The sequence below is a fragment of the Otolemur garnettii genome, unplaced genomic scaffold (genome assembly GCF_000181295.1).
Source record: "Otolemur garnettii isolate 467f Iridium unplaced genomic scaffold, OtoGar3 scaffold00078, whole genome shotgun sequence".
Lineage (NCBI taxonomy): Eukaryota > Metazoa > Chordata > Mammalia > Primates > Galagidae > Otolemur > Otolemur garnettii.
The window spans coordinates 5,087,304-5,108,505 of NW_003852473.1; the positions used below are offsets into that span (position 1 = coordinate 5,087,304).

A 21,202-nucleotide genomic window follows, 5' to 3' on the forward strand; every position below is an offset into this window, starting at 1 on the left:
TGAGTTGAAGATCACACTGGGGCGTGAGTGGACGCTGACAGCTGAGTTGAAGATCACACTGGGGCGTGAGTGGACGCTGACAGCTGAGTTGAAGAATATTTAGTGCACAGCGTCACCACATCTGTGAACCTACATCATAACTTTGGCAATTGTGGATCATTAATTAAAATGTGGGTCAGGGTTCAACTGGAGAAACAGCGATAGGTGTAAATGAATTAAAGGACACTTGTTCTGTAAACAAATTCTTTGCAGTTTTTGGCCCAAGCCATAGCCAGGTTTTTTTTTTTGACCGGGGCTAGGTTGGAACCCACGACCTCCAGCATATGGGGCCAGTGTCCTACTCTTTTGAGTCACAGGCGCCACCCCGTAAACAAATTCTTTTAAACATAAAGTCCTTAGATGAGCACTGAAATGAAATGTTTGATATCCTGTTATATGCAAGATTATCATTCAAATGTTCTAACATTGAGGAGAACTAGGCTTGTAAGATCAGTAGAACTGTGTCTTCCATAATTTTATGTTTTTAACAATGCCTTATGATTCGAGTATGTTGCTATCCAGAAAGTTAGTCATTATCGGCTGTTTCTGTTAGCACACAAGCTTACAGAGTCCTCTCATCAGTGCAGCATCTGAAGTCAGTGATTTCTTGGTTTCTAAGGGTGACCCACCTCTTTAAAGGTAGAGGGTTATAGCTGATGGGCATTGTAGATGTAGGTTCACAAAGGTTTTGTCATCTGCCAAATCCCATCAGTTTGTGGTGGCAGCGCGAGGTGGTACCCTGAGAATGTCGGGGCCTCAGAGATGATATTGTCATATTCAGATGGGCAGAAAATACATTTGCTTCATGAACGTGGCGAATGCTTTTTAACCCCTCTTAAGTACATTTCTTCCCCCACAGGATGTGGTGAAACTCTGGGACTACCTATAATTAACCAAATACTTCCCAGGCTGTATTTTACTCTTTTTGTCCATCCATCTCTTGTTCTTTTCAAGTGGTCATCATGACTAGATACACTTTGTCTGTACCAGAGTACGCAGCAGCCCGTTAGCAGAAATACCTCCATTGTTTAGCCCTGGTTTTGCAATTTCCAAAATATTGATTCTTTCTCCTCTGTGGACAACTGCATTGCTGTGACTTAAGCACCATTTGGCGATTGGCTCTGTGACACTAGTGCCGCTCTGGGCTCCGGCGATTTGCAGCAGTCACTGTTAGGAAGGAGGTTAACTCCAGTTCCTTGGAAAAGAACAATTGTCCTGAGTTAATCAGGGTAACCTTGATTCCTTTTCCACAGTGATCACTTTGCATAAACCAGGCCTAATTCCATTAGCATAGTTATTTCCCTGGTCACAAGGAACGGCTTAAAATAGAGCATCAGACAATTCAGGCCACTAAGAAGGATTTTGTTGGAACTTTGCAAAAATCAGCATCGCTGCTGCTCTGCGAAAGTCACTGGAGGAGAGGCTTTTTCGTGCTTGACAGTATTATATACAGATGTGATTCCGGGAACTGCTGACAGCACTTTTGTATTATGAAGAACTTCTGCTGCAAGAGTGTCAGCATGGTGAAGGGCGGATCCGGAGGCTAACAGAGAAAAATGCATCGGAGCTGAGCCTAAGTCCCTCCTGTGGCCGCTGCTTCCAGACTCTTCGGTTACCTGAGCCCGTGGAATCCCTTTATTTTTATTCAACAAGATTGCGTGTGGATCTTTACAAATAGCAAACGAAAACATTCTAGGTACTTTTTTAAAATTTTAAAGGAAATGTCTCTAAAATGGACTACCGTCTATCGCTTTCTGAAAATCACTAATTATGAAAATTACAAGTTTTCCTTAAAGATGTAGGGAAAGAACTACAAGTGTTCATTACCATTGTATAATATTTAAGAATGCAGAAATATTACTATTTGAACCTCTACTAAGTGGCATAAAGTCACTGCAATTTCAAATGTAATGAAATTCAAGGCTTTAACTTCATAAAATGAAATGGACATATTAATAAATAAACTCTAACTGGGCCAAAATAAATATTGTTTCTCCATTAGAACATATTTTAAACAAAAATTTCTTTGATATCTTCAAATTTCATTCTTTCTAAGTTACTAAAATTATATGCAATATTATAAAATGCTCATATTTGGGGGAATACATCTATTCTATACTAAAATACTAATTGCTGTGAACTCTTTAAGAGACTTTGCATTATTGAAACGATGACTGTACTACATGCTGAAAGAAATATGCTAGTCTGAATGTTTCCTAGATGACACTAACAAGAGAATATCTAGTACCAACATACAGCAAAGAAAACCAAAGGACATTCAGAGTTCTCTGGAAAAGATGACAGATATACGATACACAGACACATTTAAGAATATAGATAAAGACATGTATCTTTTCTTGCTTTATACACACACACACACAAAGTCATCATTTTCCAAGGAACAATAATGAGAGTGATTAGCACTGAAAATCTTTATGACTACTTAGTTCATACCACATGGTCTGTGTGTGTGCACACGTACACACACATGCATTTCAGGGATTTTTAATCATGGTTACTGTGGGGGCCCTAGATAACCATCCCCATGACACTCAAATATATATCAACATCAAAGTCTATTTCAACAAAAGATTTCCCAGATACTTCTGTTATGTTGTTATATTAGATTTTTTTCAAAGAAGTAGATATTGCCTGGAGCTTTAAACATTTTTTATTTTCCTAAAAGTTCGTTTCCTCCATTTTCTGGAAGGACGATTGATCTGCCTACCTGAAGTTAATCTGCTGTCCATTCACTAATCTGCCTTTGCCTCGGTACTTTTATAGTGCTTTGAGCGTGGTGTTATCCAAGAATGGTATGAAAAGGTAGTCTTTTCTTCAAAGTGATGGAAAATGCACAAATTAACATCAAAATTTATTTTCAAGCTATTGACAGACCCCTAAAATAAGAAAAGACTTACATATTTAGAGAATATAAAATTCAGTTATCACCAAAAATGTTATTTATGGAATGGGACTACTCTTCCCTTAGGTAGATGTGAATACTTCTTAAAGTAGTTTCATTACAGCTTTAAAAGTTTGTCACATTATTTATAGGTGATCATAGAAATTTCTATTGATTTATAGAAGTAGTATGTTTGTATTATGTAACAACTATATGTTAAAATAATCTTTATATATACATAGAAGAAGAAAGTATAAGAAGAAAGCTCAGGAATAACAGGCTTTTTACTTTTTCCTGTCTGAATATTCACTAATAACTTTTAGTATCTAATAGCATTTGGAAAAATACATAATATGAAGATTAACTTCCATTTTAAAAGATAGTCAAATGTATACAATTACCTATTGTGTAATAATTCACTCCTGAGTAATAAAAACAAAGATAAACTGGAGGTATAAGGCAGGCCTTTAGAAACTCTAATATTTGTGCAATAAATGAAAAAGAATAAAGTAAACCTCCCTTGGCAAGAGAAAATACAGTCAGAACAGTCTCCAATTTCTGCAAATGAAGATACTGAGTTTAATTATGCATTTGTGAAGAAAATACACACCTATAATATTTCCTGTTCAAAGCATAAGGCGTTGGTTTTAATATACTATTATCTGTCTCAAGTAGCTGGAACAAACAGTCTTCGTTACAGAGGACAATCTCTGCATTGAAAATACTGACTGGGATTTTTTTGTTTGACGCATGTCATGAAAATAAAAAAATGTAGATGGCTATGTGAACATTTTGAATCTAGTAAGAATAATTTGATATAGTGAGAAAAACTGAAAGTTAAAACAGCCTTTAAATTCATAATCCCAGAATAACCTCAAATGTGCATGTACTCAGATTAAAAAACACCTTTAAACTTCCTTTCCTAAACAGAATACAATCTTTTTATATTTTGTCATTTTATATTTTATATTTTTGTTAATAAACAGTATATAAACATTAGAGATATTTGAAAAACACTCAATTTGCTCCTTCATATTACAAATTATAGCCAGTTTTTCTAAGCATTTAAAATAAAAATCTATCCCAGAAATTCCACTAAGCTAATGAGTATAATATGCCTTTGGAACACAAATAAATAAATAAATAAATAAATAAATACTGGCTTTCCCTTTTCATCTTACTTTATATAAGACTACTGATCTCAGTGGCCTCACACAGATTTTCCAAAGCTATAGCTTAGAATGGCATTCTAAGAAAAATTAAATCATTCTAGTTTTTAGTCTGACTTTCTATTCTATATTTATAAAATGAGTAGATTGTTTTAAGTTTTCAATTACCATTTTCTAAGATCCTTAATATTATACATGTAACAACTGGTACAAACATGGTTTTTAAAAATTGTAAATTTATATTTCACAAATCACATATTAAAATGGTATGTTTGCAGATATAATTACATTAATCAAAATGATCAAGGTTAACTAACTCTGAAGGGTGATTGACAGCCGAATGCAATTAATATTATATGAAATGGTAAGAAGTAAATTATTTCATTTGTTCAACATTGAAAATGCTACCATTAACCATTCATGCCACTGTAAAATGGAGTTAAAATTTATAGCAATGAAGTAAAGCATTATCATGAAGTAAGGATTATTAGAACTGTATTATTAGAACACAAACTATGTAAGAAATACTGAGCCTGATTTCCAGGCTTTATATAAATATTGCCTTATTCTGAAATTTAATATCACTTTCCCATTTATAATGGGAATCAATACTATAATATTTCTACTACTTTCTCTTTGTGATATTGTGATACTCAAATTAGTTTAATAAAAAAATTCTGTTTCTATGTTACATAAGACAGGAAAAATGTATATCCATTTAAGAACAATATTTTTGAAAGCTCTGTATTATTAAGAAGGCATCCCCTGTACTATTTAAAAAACAAAGAATTTTTTTTCTTAAACAAGGTTAGAAAAGCAACTGAGGAATGAATAAACATATTTCTTGAGGAAATTCATAAGCAGAATTAGGTCATTTGCTGGGTTCCATGGTACCACGGAAAGTATTTTTGTTTCAATGGCTGCACCAGTCACCCTCAGAGATTTTTATTTGTAACATACAGTGCCTGAGTGTCAGGTGAGAGGTACCATCAGTCCCCGACGTGACAGATGGAACCCTCCTCTGACACCCCACAGGCTTGATGTTCACATTGGATGTTAAAGTCTTTTTCTTCTAAAGGTAGATCTAGGGTCTTGTTTTGATTAAATACAAGTTATCAGTCCTTATTAGTTGAGTGTCTATTATGGACAGAATTTGAGCAAGAATGTGCTAAAATATATTAAATATAAAAAATATGTAAACTAAATACACGATATTACCGCTGTTAAAAGTGAAGTTTCAGCTAATGATCTGGGTGAGCTCTGTCCTGAGCACAGCACACAACTGAGGATCAAGCGCACATGAAGACGCAATAGTAAAAGGATTCCAAGGAACTGGTTCAGAAGTCACAGTGAGGGAGGAGAGGGCTGGGTGGATATGCCTGGAGGGCGGCAGGAACCATGCTGTCCCCAGTCTGTCCTCTCTCTGCCTCCTCCTCCCCCGCAGGAATGTTGCCTGGGTAACGTCACAAACATCAACAGTGACAATGGAAATTTCCTGTAAGCCACTAGCTTACATGGTCACTGAGCAAGTGAATTTTGTCTTAAGCCACCAAGAAACTGAACTTCTGCCTCTATTTAATCTAAATTATTTTTTAACTTAAAACCACACACGACTCCCAGTTTCTGAGTTTGATGGTACATTGTCAGATCCCACTACTTCTCAGGGCCCAGCACTGGATCCTCTGCCTTCCTGATGTATCAGCCCAGAGGCCCTACGGCACCCTAGATTCCTCATGTTCAGTGTGAACTCGGTCACTTTCTCCAAACCAGTCCCTAATTCAGTTATTAATTATTCAGTACAATCAACCTTTCTTAAGGTAGCACTGCCGACATTCTCCTTGACTCTCCTCCCATTTCACATCTCATGTGTCATAGAACCTGTCACTCAGTCTTAAAACTGCCTCTCAAATCTGTCTCCTGTTTTCCAAAATACAGATCATTCTTCTTCACACATATCACCAACAACCTGATCTTTAAATGCTGTCAAAAGAAGCTCATTGACATTAAGATAAAGTAGAAATTCCTTAAATTCCTCAAATGTCGCCTCTCGGGTGAATTCTTCAAATCTCTTAGAAGCAAAGTTCCATCTTCTCCCTCGCACACTTTGTGCAGGATCCAGCCCCTGAGCACACTGGAATTAATACTGCCCCGACCTCGCTGATCCCCAGACCTGCTCCTGGGTGTTGATTGTGTTAGTACTTCAAGTATGTGGCTGCGTGTTCAGCTTATGTTAGACCCCCAGGATGTTTAGATAACTAATAACAATTATCAGCTAAATGCTGAAGATTTAAAACATAAGTAGAAATTCCTGGGTGTAGAAGGAAAAATAAGCCTATTACAAACCCTGAATCCATGGCGATTTTTATTCATTTATTAAAGGATTAAGCAGCTAGGATTTATATTGATATTTAATTCATGTTTAGCCTTTGAAAAAAATTATTCTGCTTTCCATGATAATTTAAAAAAAAAATAGATGCTGCTTTTTAAAAGTAATTATGGAGGCAAAAAAAATTCTCCAGCGTTGATGCCTCACATGTCGCCCTTAGTGAGTTTATACTGAACCACCTGACTGTCATTGGAACAGTGATGAATTACACGTTTTCACATCAATATTGAGCTTCATTCATTATTTTCTTAGGTTCTATGGTTTCTATCAAAAAGATGAATGTCAAGACAAATTCAAACTTTGGAAAAGAAAGGAACTACAGAAGAATCCTGGAAAACTATTCTTGAGGGCTCACGGCTCATGTCTGGTCTATTTATTTATTTATTTTTAATCTGAAAATATTAAGGGAGTACAAGTTTTTCTGTAACACGGATAAATTGTATAATGGTTTAAATTTAGCAAAGACCAAACTATAATACAGGTTATTAACTTTATAATACGGAGAAGTTGTAATTTAATTTGACATAAAAGCGTTATTGTGACGGATGGCAAAGGTCTAGAAAGCAAAGACTCACTTATGTGGAAGGGTAATGTGTTCATCTCATAGACGTGGTGGGACCATGAAGTGTGCAGGCTCTCCTGAGAAAAAGGGCTGGGTCAGTGCACAGCTCCCCAAGCGGAGCACTTGGAGGGTGAGTGTCGTGATATTCTACAGCCAGGTATGGAAAACCTTTTCTAGGATGGGTTTGCAAACTTTTTTGTCTTACCTTGTATAACAAAATGGCTATTCCATAAAAAGAGTTCCAGAATTGGTTTGAGGGTGGACTAAACTCTGTCATTGGTGCACAGCTTCCCAAGGGGAGCACTTGGATGGTGACGACTGTGATACTCAGCAATGGGAACGTACCAGTTTTTCTAGGATGAGTTCGCAAACTAAATTGTCCAAACTTGTATACCAATGGGCAACAAACCTACAAAAAAAGCTTTAAAGTCTCTAACCAGTAGGAGAATGCAAATCAAAACCACATCAAATATATCTGGAAACACATGTAAAATACGTAACAATTATCTATGAATGAATGTGTTATCTTTTCTCTATGGATTTTTATTTTTTATTTGTTTCAAAGTAATTTTGTTTTAATTTGTGCATGTTGAAGCTGTGTTCTCTGCTCCCCTATTCCCTTCTGGGCACATCCCTGATTCCCAACATATTCTGAGGCATTTTAGTGAGGTCAAGACCTTGGACATCAAGGACCAGCATCTGAAATCAAAGCCTTGCCTTTTCTCTGGTGGGGGAATTCACATGCTGGACACTATCATCTCATTTAAATATCTAATGTCAACATGGTCTCAAATTGCCCCTTCCACAAAAATTCTTGATTTTCCTGATTCACAGAAAAGCACAGAAAATATTACTATTCTAATACTCCAGAATTCTCTAATGCTTTGCTTACAAATAAATAAACACAGACTTTTAGTAGAAGAATATTTGAATGAATAAATATGTGCTATAAATATTCACTTATATGTTTATCACACATATATGATCATCCTTCCATATTCACATATATCTAATCTCCAGGTGTTATGTTGCTAAGATTTTGACTACTAAGAAGTTATTTTGGGTCCACTTCTATTTCACTATATCCAAATAATAATGAACAATCAAAGAATGGAGATGTTAAAAAATCAAGTCACTTGACTGGGATAAGCTTTGTGTCAGATAATTTTGCCAAGCTAATAAACATATAGTTAAGATTCAGATATTTTGAGCTTAAAAGAATTTTAAGCAAAATGTATTTCAAGCTCTTCTTATATCAAAGTTGCAAAGAAGTAAATTCACACTGCTCTCTAGTGCCAGAGACGCCATGGCCTCCACATCCTGAGCTCATTCTGTGGCTACTCGACGGGCTCATTAATTTTAACCCACTTCCTCTCCTTACAGAAGATGATCAGCCTTGGAAAGTTTCACTGAGATTTAAGAATGAGTCAGGCTTTCAAGTATGTGTATAAATACGGATTCCCTTAGTGATATTAGGGTATCAATATTATCTATCTATCAGAATTCTATCTCCAAAAGGCAGGTTATAACAGGTTAAATAAATAACAGGAAAATGTAAAAGTTCATATGATATCAGGAATATTAAATTTATGTACTCCATATTATAAAACTTAATTTACTTCATATACTATGTAATAGGCTTACAACTAGCAAAACACAGACACTCCTCAGCTTACAACGGGGTTAAGACCCAATAAATCCATCATAAGTTAAAAATAGAATAAGCAGAAAATGCACTTGACTTTTTTAACTTAATATACCTGACCATCCAGACATCACAGCTTCGCCTCACCCACCGTAAACGTGCTGAGACACTTACCTTAGCCTACAGGTGAGCAAAATCATCTAGAACAAACCCTATTTTAAAATAAAGTGTTGAAGATCTCAGGCAATTTATTGAATATTTCATTGAAAGTATAGAGCAAAAAACAAAAAAAGTGTAAAACAAAATCCTAGTATGGCACTCAAAGTAGGACTTACACTGAATACGTATTGTTTTTACACCCCTATAAAGTAAAAGAATTCTAAGTTGAATGAGTGTAAATCAGGGTAAGAACACGGTAAAAACATTTCTTTTTCTAAATGTAGTCTAACCTTTTCCCTAAAAAGGAACCTTCTTTAACTGCAGCTAAAATGTATCATAAACAAGTACCTTAAATATTAAAACAAATCTTTGAAGAGAAATTCAAAGACCTATTTTATGTGCCCTTAACTCTAAATAAAGAGATATATTTGAGAATATAACACAAAGTTGCTTTCAGATTGAGAAAAACACTAATTGTTTTATTGAAAATTAATTTTTACTACTAATTACTGGTTATGGGTCTGCATGACTTTGAATGAGTTGCTTATCATCTTTACTCCTTAGTAAAATAATAGGAAGTACTAAAATCCTTTGTAGTATATTATATGAATAAAAATATATAGATTTCTTTTTATTAATTATTTTTCTTTCCCCTGTCTATGAAAAAAGAAGAACAAAACTTTCCCAAACAGTTTATGAATGCATTTCTTCCCTACCTTGGTGATCGTTTCATGAAGATTGAAAAAAGGATCCATTTCTTCAATATCTGTTGCATGTCTAGGAAAAAGTGCCTCGGAGAGAAAACTTGGACCCTGTAGCAAATCAAGAAACAAACATTTAAAACTCTTCATTGATTTTCTTTTTCAAGTACTTATTGAATTTTCTTTGGAAAGTCAAAAGGACTCTAAATTGCTTTAAGGTTTCTGTTGATTGCTGGACTTCATTCTTCTGATCTAATTACCCATCACAGAATATTTATGAATTAAAATGAATACAGTTCTATAACATTTGACATTATGTGTACTTAGAAAAAATGTCTTCTTACCCAAAGAGATAATTATTGATATTTCCCTCACCTTTTATTCCCAAAATGCAGACTTACATGTAAACACCTTTAACTGTAAAACTTCCATGAGAAATCCCTTCTCTATTTTAAATAGAAGGGATTTCTCTATTTAAAATAGAGAAGGGATTCCACAGAATAGAATGTTTTTGATAAACATGATTACATAGAAAACCCTAGACAAAATATTCAAGATATTTGAAGTATTATCAAACTAACTTCAAAACAATAGGAAGATATATTAATATTTGGGGTAGAACTGCCACATGGTTTTATATGTTGTCAACAAAGTATCAAAACTTTAGTGGGGAGATGTTTGAAATGAATCAGAGACCCTAATTAATTCATTTTATACTTGCAAGTGTAGCCAAGGCTCACAATGCAAGAAGACCTGGAATGCTGATGGTATCATCTAAAACAAGACGCTTGGAGACAGTCACCAACATTACTGATATCATAAGAAATAATTATCGTTCACAATGTAAATATAACTTATACTCAAAAACCTGATGGGTCTAGGTCATTTCTACAGAAAACAAAAGAATTAGGGCAGAATATATACATGTATGAATGGATAGATTTGTGGAAAGATATATAATCTTTTTGAAGACTCATGAGGAGAAGAGATTTAACTCGATCTTTGCCAAAGGGATTGCAACAGGTTAACAAATTTAAGCAGAATTTTTATCCATGATAGAAAAGAAAGTTAAAATGATGTAGTTGTTAGGCTTTCAAGTTATATAGATGGAAACCAAAGCCAACATATTTTTTTTTTACATTAAACAATTCTGTGACAAGGTACACTCTTCACTTCCTATTTATAAAAATTCCAAGATCAAGCAAAAGTAACCTAGCTGCTTGATATACCCAAATTTTGAACAAGACCACAAGTCAATGGAACGACATATTTTCAAGATGAACAATGTATTTACCAAAACATGTTTTGTGTGCCTCTCACCTCATTTTGCCCACCAATCTAAAACTAATTTGATAGAAATTCTGCCCAATTCTCAAGCAGTACTCCTCTTTGTAATTCTTGTTGTAAGATTTCTCAACCCAAGACTAAAATCTCATAAGTAATCTTTCCTAATTTCCTTATTTCTAGAGCCTACTAAGACTCAGTTGAATTTTCTTCCTCAAAACTTAAGATAGCTTATTATCATATATACATACCTAAGTTGGATGTCCTAGGGATTATGACTTCCAAAATATGCTGAAAATTCTAAAAGTACTTTTGAAAATATGTTGAATGTGACCTTATTTAGAAATAGACCACTGCAGATGTAACCAGTTAAGTACAATGAGGTCACAGCACAATAGCCTGAGTCCCTACTCCAAGGTAACAGGTGACCCTATAAAAAGAGGACGCAGACACACACAGGGAGAACACCATGTGAACAGAAGTCAGAGACCAAGGTTATCGGTCTACAAGCTCGGGCACACCAGAGACTGAGAAAACCACCAGAATCTAGGTAAGAAGCACGGAACAGAGTCTCTCTCAAAGGCCAGAGAAGGATGGAATACTGACAGCACCTGAAAGATGAGATAATAAATTACTGTTGAAGTTCCCAGCTGTGGTGCATTGTTACTGGGGCTCTGCAAATTAACGCATTCCGGCAAGGTGGCGTCCTCCTGACTGCAGCAGGTCTAATAAACTTAATTTTACTTCTCAACAGGTTTTTTTTTGGAGGTATTTTGGGTCATCACTATAGGCATAGGTTAAAATTTTGGTTTTGCTACTTAATAAACTGAAGTAGTTTATTATCCAAAAGATTAGTTACTTTGTCTAAGACATTGGACAATAATACATTTTTTCACAGAGATGCAGTGACCTGTCCAATGACTGACCCATAGAAGACACTGTGTTAACTAGCACTATAGTTGTTACTAAAAAAAAAAAAAAAAGCCATAAATGATGATTCAGCAGTGGTAGCAATGATGGCGATGTAAGCAATTGAGGGCTTCCAGCCTCGGTAGGATGCCCAACTAGAGAAAGTGATGATTCTGCGAGAAGAACAGTTTGCCTCTAGATATGCTGAGTTTCCAGATAGAGATGACTAAATCAATGCCAGGGGAAGTGTGACACGAATAATTTTTGTGTTCATTTTTATTTAATAATTAATCTTTGAAGTCGTTGAAAGTTTGCTTAACAAGTATTTTTAAATAAACTTCTTGGAGTGGTTTTATCTTCTTAGTTTACTTAGAAAAATAAAACTTCACTAATAGTGTAGATGTAAAATATCAGCCAGCTTCAAATTGAACGATCCCACAAGAGTGTAAGTGGGGAGTTATAATTAATGAGAATGTTATTGAACTTTCAATAATTTAATGGCAGAACATATTAACTTAAATTATAAATATGATCCTGATTCTCCAATGTCACTCCCTTCTTTTTCTTGCTCCTTTTCCTATTTCTTGACATAACATTCTGTGTCTTCAGTGCCTCCTTTAATTCATCAGTTAAAAAAATGTTCCTGTAACACTTTCTCTGTGCCAGTTAAATGCAGGACACGATCCTTAGGCACATAAAGTTTAGTCTAACGGGATGTGGACACATAAAGACCAACTATCCCTGCTTTCAAACGATTGAGACAACACACCTGCTTTGTTCATATACATTATGAATATAATAGATGTGTTTAATAAACAGGTATATATATATAATGAAAAGATTTTTTTAAAAGTATGTTTTGTGAGAGGAATAAGTAGTTAAGTAAAAGTAAATATAAAGTAATGGCTGTTTAATCCTGTCTCACATGATTAATGCAATATTAACTATTCAGAAAGTGCTTTTATTTTAAAAAAAAATAGATAAAAATAAAACAAACCTGACACAAGCCAAGATATAGAAATTTTAATACTGAGTGTCTGCCACTTAGAGATCATAATGAAACTATTACTGAAGAAGGGATATTGATAAAAAAAAAAAAAAAAAAACCATTCAGAGTAAGGTGTAAAATTCAACATGGCTCCCGCACTTTCTAACTTACTTGTTTTCTTGAGTAACATTCAACAACAGTGATCACACTGTTCTTCCTATTCTGCTTCTTCCAACTCTGCTGCCTAGAGTCCATGACTTGCATATTATTATCTACCTGTAACTTGATTTTTTTTTCCCTTTTTGAAGTTTCACATGGTTTCTGCATGGTTGACCCTCCACCCTCTGTTCACAGGCTCTGTAGGTGGTTTCATCTGCTTCTTCCAGCTTCAACTGCCTACTTCACATTGACGGCTTCCAAGACTTTATCTCTAGCTCTGATCCCTGTTCTTGGTTCATCATTTCTGTTTGTCTACACAACCCTTCAGACACACCAACCTGCCATGTCCCAGCCCAGGCTAACATGTCCCCTCCATGTCACCTCTGTCTGTTACCTTGGGTGTCAGTATGTCTACATTTTACCTACATGTAAAAGAGTGAGTCATTCATGACTCCAGTCTCCTACACTCTCTGTACCTTCTTACTGCACTGGCCGATTTCCTTCCAATCTACTCAGTTGGGTATTTCTCTACCAGTTCTTATCTCTTGTCTTAGTCTACTAACTTCTTACTTTCACCCACACTATGGTCCCTGTTGTCTACAGGCCAAAGCCCAAGCTTGGTATGGCATTTTACCACCCAGCTCCTTGTCTGGACCACTTCCACATGTCCTTTCCCTATGTCACCAAATCTTGAGTCTACCCTTACGCTTCACATCTCTGTCACTTTATTTATGCTATTTCTTCTTCTGCCTGCCACATCTCCCCTGGACCATTTGGCACGCTTCTCTGTATGATTGTTTCCCCGATCTTCACCCACTCTTAGACTAACTGCTCTCTAGTTGATGTGTCCTCACCACTTATATTTACTTTTGCTTACTACTTATTACTTTACATTTTTTGTATATTTCTATTTATTTCACTCTATCATGAACTTTTTAAAACCTAGGGTAATTTTCTTATCAAAATAGTCTAAAATTGTCAGACAATCTTAAGTGAATCATTTAATTCTCAATCCTAGTATCATCATCCATAAAGTTGAAACACAAATATACCTGTCTTTCCCACCTCGGAGAGCTCATGTTAAGAGTAAGCAAACAAAAAAATAAAAAACAAAAAAAAAATGCCCATGTAAGATGGAGAGGACGACTGTAAAATAGATGTGTTAAACTTCTCTGTATAGCTGAGAGCTGCAATTATGAAATCTAAATTAGCGGAAATGTCTTTATTTTGAACTTCATAAAATTTCACTTTTAAAATGTGTAACTCTTAAAATTTGAATACCATTTTTATGGTGGCAGACATTTTTTGGAAGGTTTTGTTATATTTTTACGTGCACATTGAGGATAGCACATATTGATGCATATGGGGGGATTAAGTGAAAAAATATGATGGAAAGTAGCAGTGTAGACAGAACGCCATTTCAGTCACACAGAGAAAGAGCAAGAAACTGAGCTGACGGGTGAGGTTGGAATTAGAGAGGAGGACGTGACTGTGCAAAGGCCTGAGAGAAAGTCAGTAGCACTTGATGATTATCAGATGTGAGAGTCTTAAAAAGAAGTCAAAATTGCAAGTATTTCTAGACTTAGTAGAGTTCATACATGAAAATTTCATTAATTTAGAAATTATGGAAACACACGCATGTTTGTGTTAGAAAATCTTACACATACACCCGAGTTTGGAGGCTCACATCTGTAATCCTAGCATTTTAGGAGGCTGAGGCAAATGGAGTGCTTCAGCTCAGTGGATTAGGACTAGCCTGAGCAGGAGTGAGCAAGCAGTGGAAAAATTAGAAAAACTAGCCTGGCATTGTGGTGGGTGCCTGTAGACTTGAGCTGGCCCCACTCCTGAGCTCAAGCAATAGAAAAAACAGCCAAACTAGCCAGATATTGCTGTGGGTGCCTGTGGTCTCAGCTTTTGGGAAGCTGAGGCAAGTGGATAGCTTGAGCTGAAGAGTTTTAGGTATAGTGATGCCATGAGACTCCAGCCAGTCTCATGTGAGAGTCTGTCTCAAAAAAACAAAAACAAAACAAACAACAAAAACAAAGAAAAAAGAGGAAAAAGAAAATCTTAAACATTTGAGCTGTGGTGTTTGTAGGACATTCAGATAAAATTATCTATGAAGTGAGTGACTCTATTATAAAGACTGAGTTCTAGACCAGAGATCTAACAATAATTTGAGGACTGGAACTGTGGAATGGTAATTAAAATGCAATGTGCACCACACACAGGAGGACATTGAGTAGAGCAAGACCTGAGTGACAGCAATCCTTAAAAGGAAGGAGGAAAACCATGAAGTCCTGGAGAGGGTCCTGGGGATCATGAGAGCAGCGTGTGCAGAACAGTGCAAGTGCGACTTCGCAGAATCCAAACCAAATGGAGAACGTCTGGGAAGGAAATTAATGTAGCAGCGGTTCAAAGAAATACAGTAACATGAAGATGAAATGTGGAGGTGGCATTTCAGAGACCCGTGACGTCTTTTGTCAGAGAGGTTTCTGGAAAGTTGTAAGAGCAGAGACAGAGTACACTCAGGTGAGCAGTAAATGTGAGGTGAAGACAGACGTGAACTACGAACACATTATTCTTTCTAGAAATTAAAATTAGCTTGAAAAGATAGAAAGCTAGATCGTTAGAGTCAAAGAATAAAGAAAAATTCTGTTTACTCATTATGTTTAGGACATGATTGTTATGGACATATTTTTAATGTGAAGAGAAGGAGAGCTTTTTAAAATACAGGAAAGTTGGGGGGAAATTAATGGGTCATGGTCTTAAAAAAAAAGGATTCAAAGCTCAAAACAAAGTTACCCAGTACACTAGAATTGTTAAGTAGATGAGCCAGTGGGGATAAAGATTTTGAATTGAGGGTGGGATGTAAATGTAAAATGGTGGAAAGCAGTGTTTGTATATACCCTGAAGTAAAGAAAAAAAGAATCAAAGTTCATTTTTAATTAAGGTGTAGAATAGACTCAATTCATTAAACTTTAATTTACCACCATACCAAAATATGGTAATACAAGTTTTTCAGAAATGATCATTTAGAATATTTAATTCATATAGGCTTAGAGGAAATTGAGCTTGACAAAAACACACTGAACATTCCTCTCTGTCTACGGCTTACATTCAACAATCACAGCCTGGAATAAATAGAATAACTGAAGTGCTTTCCATGAACCAACACGGAGCAAAGTGCTCTGCGTGTATCTCCTGATTTAACCTAATTTAATGGCTATGAGGTAGTAACTATTATTACCCTCTTTTTACAAAGGAGACCTAACGACTTCGGGGGGTAGTCAGATTTTAGCATCAGGATTTAAACCCAAGTTTATCTGACTCCACAGCCCACACTTTCATTCCTGAGCAGTGCTACACCCCACTGCCAGAGTCACTCACAGCCCAGGACTGTGTGTGTTAAGTTAACCTGGATCACCTCCTCCTATCCCCCTTTTGCTTCAGTTGCCTCTGAAGGAAAGTCTACTTGCCTCAAGCAGAAGAAACACTATGCACATTTTAAATGATATAATCAAAGACTCCCTACTTAGACTAAATAAAATTAAATCTAAAAAGTCCCCTGTGCACTTCCCTCATTGCAATACTCTCCTTGCTGTAATCAGAGAGATGCACATTGATACTTAAATTTAATATATGAAATTAAAACACTTGCAGCTTTGAATGGCGCTGATATTCATAATGTACTGGACTGAGAAAAAGATAATTACAGCCATCATTTTGAAACAACATTCTCATCACTGTTCAAAGTGAAGAAGGCCTGAGATGATGTGGAGTTTAAATAGAAGTCTAACCATCCAAGGGTCAAATGCGGAACAATATTAGCACATTATTTTCTGAATATACTCATTTTCACATTACAGTTATTTTTTTTCAGGTTCTAGGAAAGTCCATAGCATCAATTTTATTGAAAATATTCAAGGCACCCCTATAGTTAGTATTCATATTGATTCAGTGTCCTCATTTTAGACTGGAGCAGATGCCAGAAGACTCAATTCATCCAAGATATACAAAAAGAAACATGAACAATCAAAATGAATAAATTATTTTACAAACTCACAGAATAGTTACTGGAAATTCAGTACTAGAAATCAGCTCTGTGTGTGCATATGTCCATGTGTGTGCACGTGTGTGTGTGTGTGCATTTGTGTGCAGGTGTGTGTGTGTGTCTTTCTACGTGTTCCTTAAACATTTAGCCAAGGCAAGGGTAATCATTGTAATACAAATCTTAAAAATGTGAATCATTCCAATTGATCAAGGTGTATTTTCAGTCTGAAAGTTCTTATATGCCAAGAAAATACATTTCTAGGAGCCAGTATTCATAGTTTAACCTTTCCTGAAGCTAATTTCCTGGACGTATTTTGTCTTACTCACTGAATGTATGTTTACCCCACCCACATACACACTACATATCATTAGCCCGGGCATCCTCAAACTACGGCCCACAGGCCACATGCTGCCCCCCTAGGACATTTATCCAGCACCCCCCCGCCCCCCGGGAGTTTTTGCCACCGCTACCTGTCCTGCTTAGCAGCCACTCATCCCGGGGCCTACAGTCCTGCTCTCCAACAGTTTGAGGGACAGTGAACTGGCCCCCTGTCTAAAAAGTCTGAGGACCCCTGCATTAGCCAATTGATTTATGTTTGTCATTTTTTTAATAAAAAAAAAAAAATCACACTTTCAAGACAGATCAGGAACCTGGAAGCTAAGGGACAACTATAAAGAAACAGTAAAGGACGCTGTTAGCAGGCCACGTCACCAATCAAGCATTTTATCATAATGCTTTCACTTAGCGTCTCGCTGATGACTAAGATGAAGCCGATAGACGTGAAACTACTAAACTTTCTCAATCAATATTAATTATTCCATGTAGTAAAACCAGTGATCACTATTTGTTAACATTTCCATATCTGTACTGTCGTTATAAATAGAAGAGCAGGTCTGGCAGTGTCTGGCAATGTCTGGCTGAACACCCCGCCAACGGGGCGGCGCTCTGGAGAAGTTGGGGGCATTAGGAAGTTGACTTAAGAAGTGACAAAGCCTGTGTCCACAGTACTATTTACCATCCCTGCAACTTCTAGTATCTCCTGACACTCATTCTGTAAGGAGGTATTAAATCCAAAATGAGTCACGTATATAAATTCAAGCCCTTAGACCGGTGGTTCTCAACCTTCCTGATGCTGCGACCCTTTAATACAGTTCCTCATGTTGTGGTGACCCCCAATCATAAAAGGATTTTCATACACCTCTATTTTTACAGGGCGTATGGGATGGTTTTAGGCAACTGCTGTGAAATGGTCACCAAAGGGGTGGCGACCTACAGGTTCAGAACCGCGGCCTTAGACTCTCCTGAGGGCTCTGTTTGGGCTTGTTTTGCTACTTGGATTCCACTAAGATAAGCAGGAGAGACAGGGGACACGCTGGCACTGACACTGAGGGAGTGACAAAGGCCCTGCGCTACCGCCTCGGGAAGGGGAACGGTCAGATTTATTTTTTGTCTATTTACTTCTAAAGAGAGCGCTCTGAAGCTGTGATATCCTTTAGCTTTTGCCTCAAAAAACTAAAAAGGAAAGATCACATCAGTTTATAAAGACAAAAAGATTGAGAAATTAGCAGCCTTTTTCTGAAGCGACAGGTGGACAGCCGCACGAGCCCTGCTGTGCTCCCTCCCTGGCTGCAGGGAAGGCTGCCTCCTTCCTGGCCTCTCCTGATCCGATCTGAGTGACTCGGTGATGTGACGCTTTCCTTAGTTGTGGCACCGTGACTCATCTCTCTGCCTGGTTCTCTACACCACCCTCTCCTCTCTATCTTCTCTTCTGTCTGTTACAGGAACACTTGTCTTTGCGTTTTAGGCCCATCCAGGTAATCCGGGAAGATCTTATCCTAAGATCCTTAATTTAAATTTCCCTGCACAGACACTTTTTCCAAGTAAAGTTATATTCACAGGTTCTGGGGGACATACCTACTTTGGGACTGCCATCCAACACGCTGCAATCTCTGTGCCATCAATGGGCGTTCTATACAAAAGCCTGGAAAAAAATACTTTTCCAACAGAGACCTCAAGATTTGAGTTTCAATTTAGATACTTTCCTTGTTTCTTTTTTTTTCTTTCAGAAATAACTATTTAATGAAAGGATTTTAAATTCATAAAAGAAACTTTAGGTAATTCAAGAATAAAAGCTGTTCTAACTAAGTAGCTTTGGATAATCTAAAAAATTTTTTTTTTCTAGTTTTGGATGATGGTTACATGGATATACAATTACCAACATCTATCTAACTTAAGATTTGTGAATTTTATTGTGTATAAATTTTATCTCAAAGAAAAACAACCTTTCCATGGGAGATTCCTATCATTCTTTCTTTCTTTTTTTTGATTATAACTTATTTCCTTTTTATTTTACTTATTTATTTTTATTAAATCATAGCTATGTACATTAATACTGCCATGGGGTATAGTGTGCTGTTTTTACATACAATTTGAAATATTTTCATCCAACTGGTTAACATAGCCTTCATGTCATTTTCTTAGTTCTTGTGTTAAAACATTCGTATTCTACATTTAGAAAAATTCACATGTACCCTTATAGGATGGACCATAGGATTATCCCACCAATCACCCTCCCTCCACCTTTCCTCCCCCCTCCCCTCACATCTCCCTCCCCTTTCCCCATATTCTTGGGCTAAAATTTGATTATAGCTTTCCTATGAAAGCTATAAATAGGAAAGCTATAGATTAGTTTCATAGTAGAGCTGAGTACATTGGATACTTTTTCTTCCATTCTTGAGATACTTTGCTAAGATGAATATTCTCCAGCTCCATCCATGTAAACATGAAGGAAGTAAAGTCCCCATCTTTCTTTATTGCTGCATAGTATTCCATGGTGTACATATATCACAATTTATTGATCCATTCGTGGGTCCATGGGCACTCGGGCTTCTTCTGTAGAAATTATGAATTGGGCTGCAATAAACATTCTGGTACAAATATCTTTGTTGTAGTGTGATTTTTGGTCTTCTGGTTATATACCTAGTAGAGGAATTATAGGATCAAATGGCAGGTCTATTTTGGTTCTCTAAGTGTTCTCCAGATGTCTTTCCAAAAGGAACGTATTAGTTTTCAATCCTACCAGCAGTGTAGAAGTGTTCCCTTTTCTCCACAACCATGCCAGCATCTGTGATTTTGAGATTTTGTGATGTGGGCTAATCTTACTGGAGTTAGATGCTACCTCAAAGTAGTTTTGATCTGCAGTTCTCTGATGATTAAGGATGATGAGCATTTTTTCATGTGTCTGTAGGCCATATGCCTGTCTTCTTCAGAGAAGTTTCTCTTCAGGTCCCTTGCCCACCCTGAGATGGGATGACTTGTTCTCTTCTTGCTAATACATTTGAGTTCTCTGTGGATCCTGGCTATTAAACCTTTGTTGGACACATAATCAGCAAATATCTTCTCTCATTCTGAGGTCTGTCTGCTTGCTTTACTTACTGTGTTCTTGGCTGTGCAGAAGCTTTTTAGTTTGATGAGGTCCCAGTAGTGTATTTTTGATGTTGCTTCAGTTGCCCCGGGGGTGTCCTCATAAAATATTCGCCCAGGCTGATTTCTTCAAGTATTTTCCCTACACTTTATTCTAGTATTTTTATACTTTCATGTCTTAAGTTTAAATCTTTAATCCAGTGAGAGTCTATCTTAGTTAGTGGTGAAAGGTGAGGGGTCCAGTTTCAGTCTTCTGCAGGTCGCCAGCCAGTTCACTCAAAACCATTTGTTAAATGGGAAATCTTTTCCCCACTCAATGTTTTTAATTGGCTTGTCAAAGATCAGGTAACGGTAAGTAGCTGGATTCATCTCTTGGTTTTCTATTCTGTTCCATACATCTACCTCTCTGTTTTTGTGTCAGCACCATGCCGCTTTGATCACTATCAATTTATCTTATAGTCTGATGTCTAGTAGCGTGATTCCACCTGCTTTGTTTCTGTTTCTGAGTAATGTCTTGGCTATTTGAAGTTTTTTCTGATTCCATATAAAATGAAGTATTATTTTTTCAAGATCGTTAAAGTATGACAGTGGAGCTTTAACAAGGGTTGCATTAAAATTATATATTGCTTTGGGTAGTATGGACCTTTTAACAATGCTGATTCTTCCCAGCCATGAGCATGGTATGTTTTTCCATTTGTTAACATTGCCAGCTATTTCTTTTCTTAGAGTTTCACACTTCTCTTTATAGAGATCTTGCACGTCATTTGTTAGGTAAATTCCCAAATATTTCATCTTCTTTGGCACTACTGTGAACGGAATAGAGTC

The 21,202-nt window shown here is 36.5% G+C and overlaps 1 protein-coding gene across 1 annotated transcript in view; it reads right to left on the bottom strand.

The window, feature by feature from the left end:
- NAALADL2 (N-acetylated alpha-linked acidic dipeptidase like 2) overlaps nucleotides 1-21,202 on the bottom strand; it is a 979,797-nt gene that overhangs the window by 174,146 nt on the left and 784,449 nt on the right. Inside the window, exon 11 of the mRNA XM_003794285.3 lies at nucleotides 9,579-9,674. Coding sequence (XP_003794333.2) covers nucleotides 9,579-9,674 — 96 coding nt within the window. The remainder of the gene's footprint in view (nucleotides 1-9,578; nucleotides 9,675-21,202) is intronic.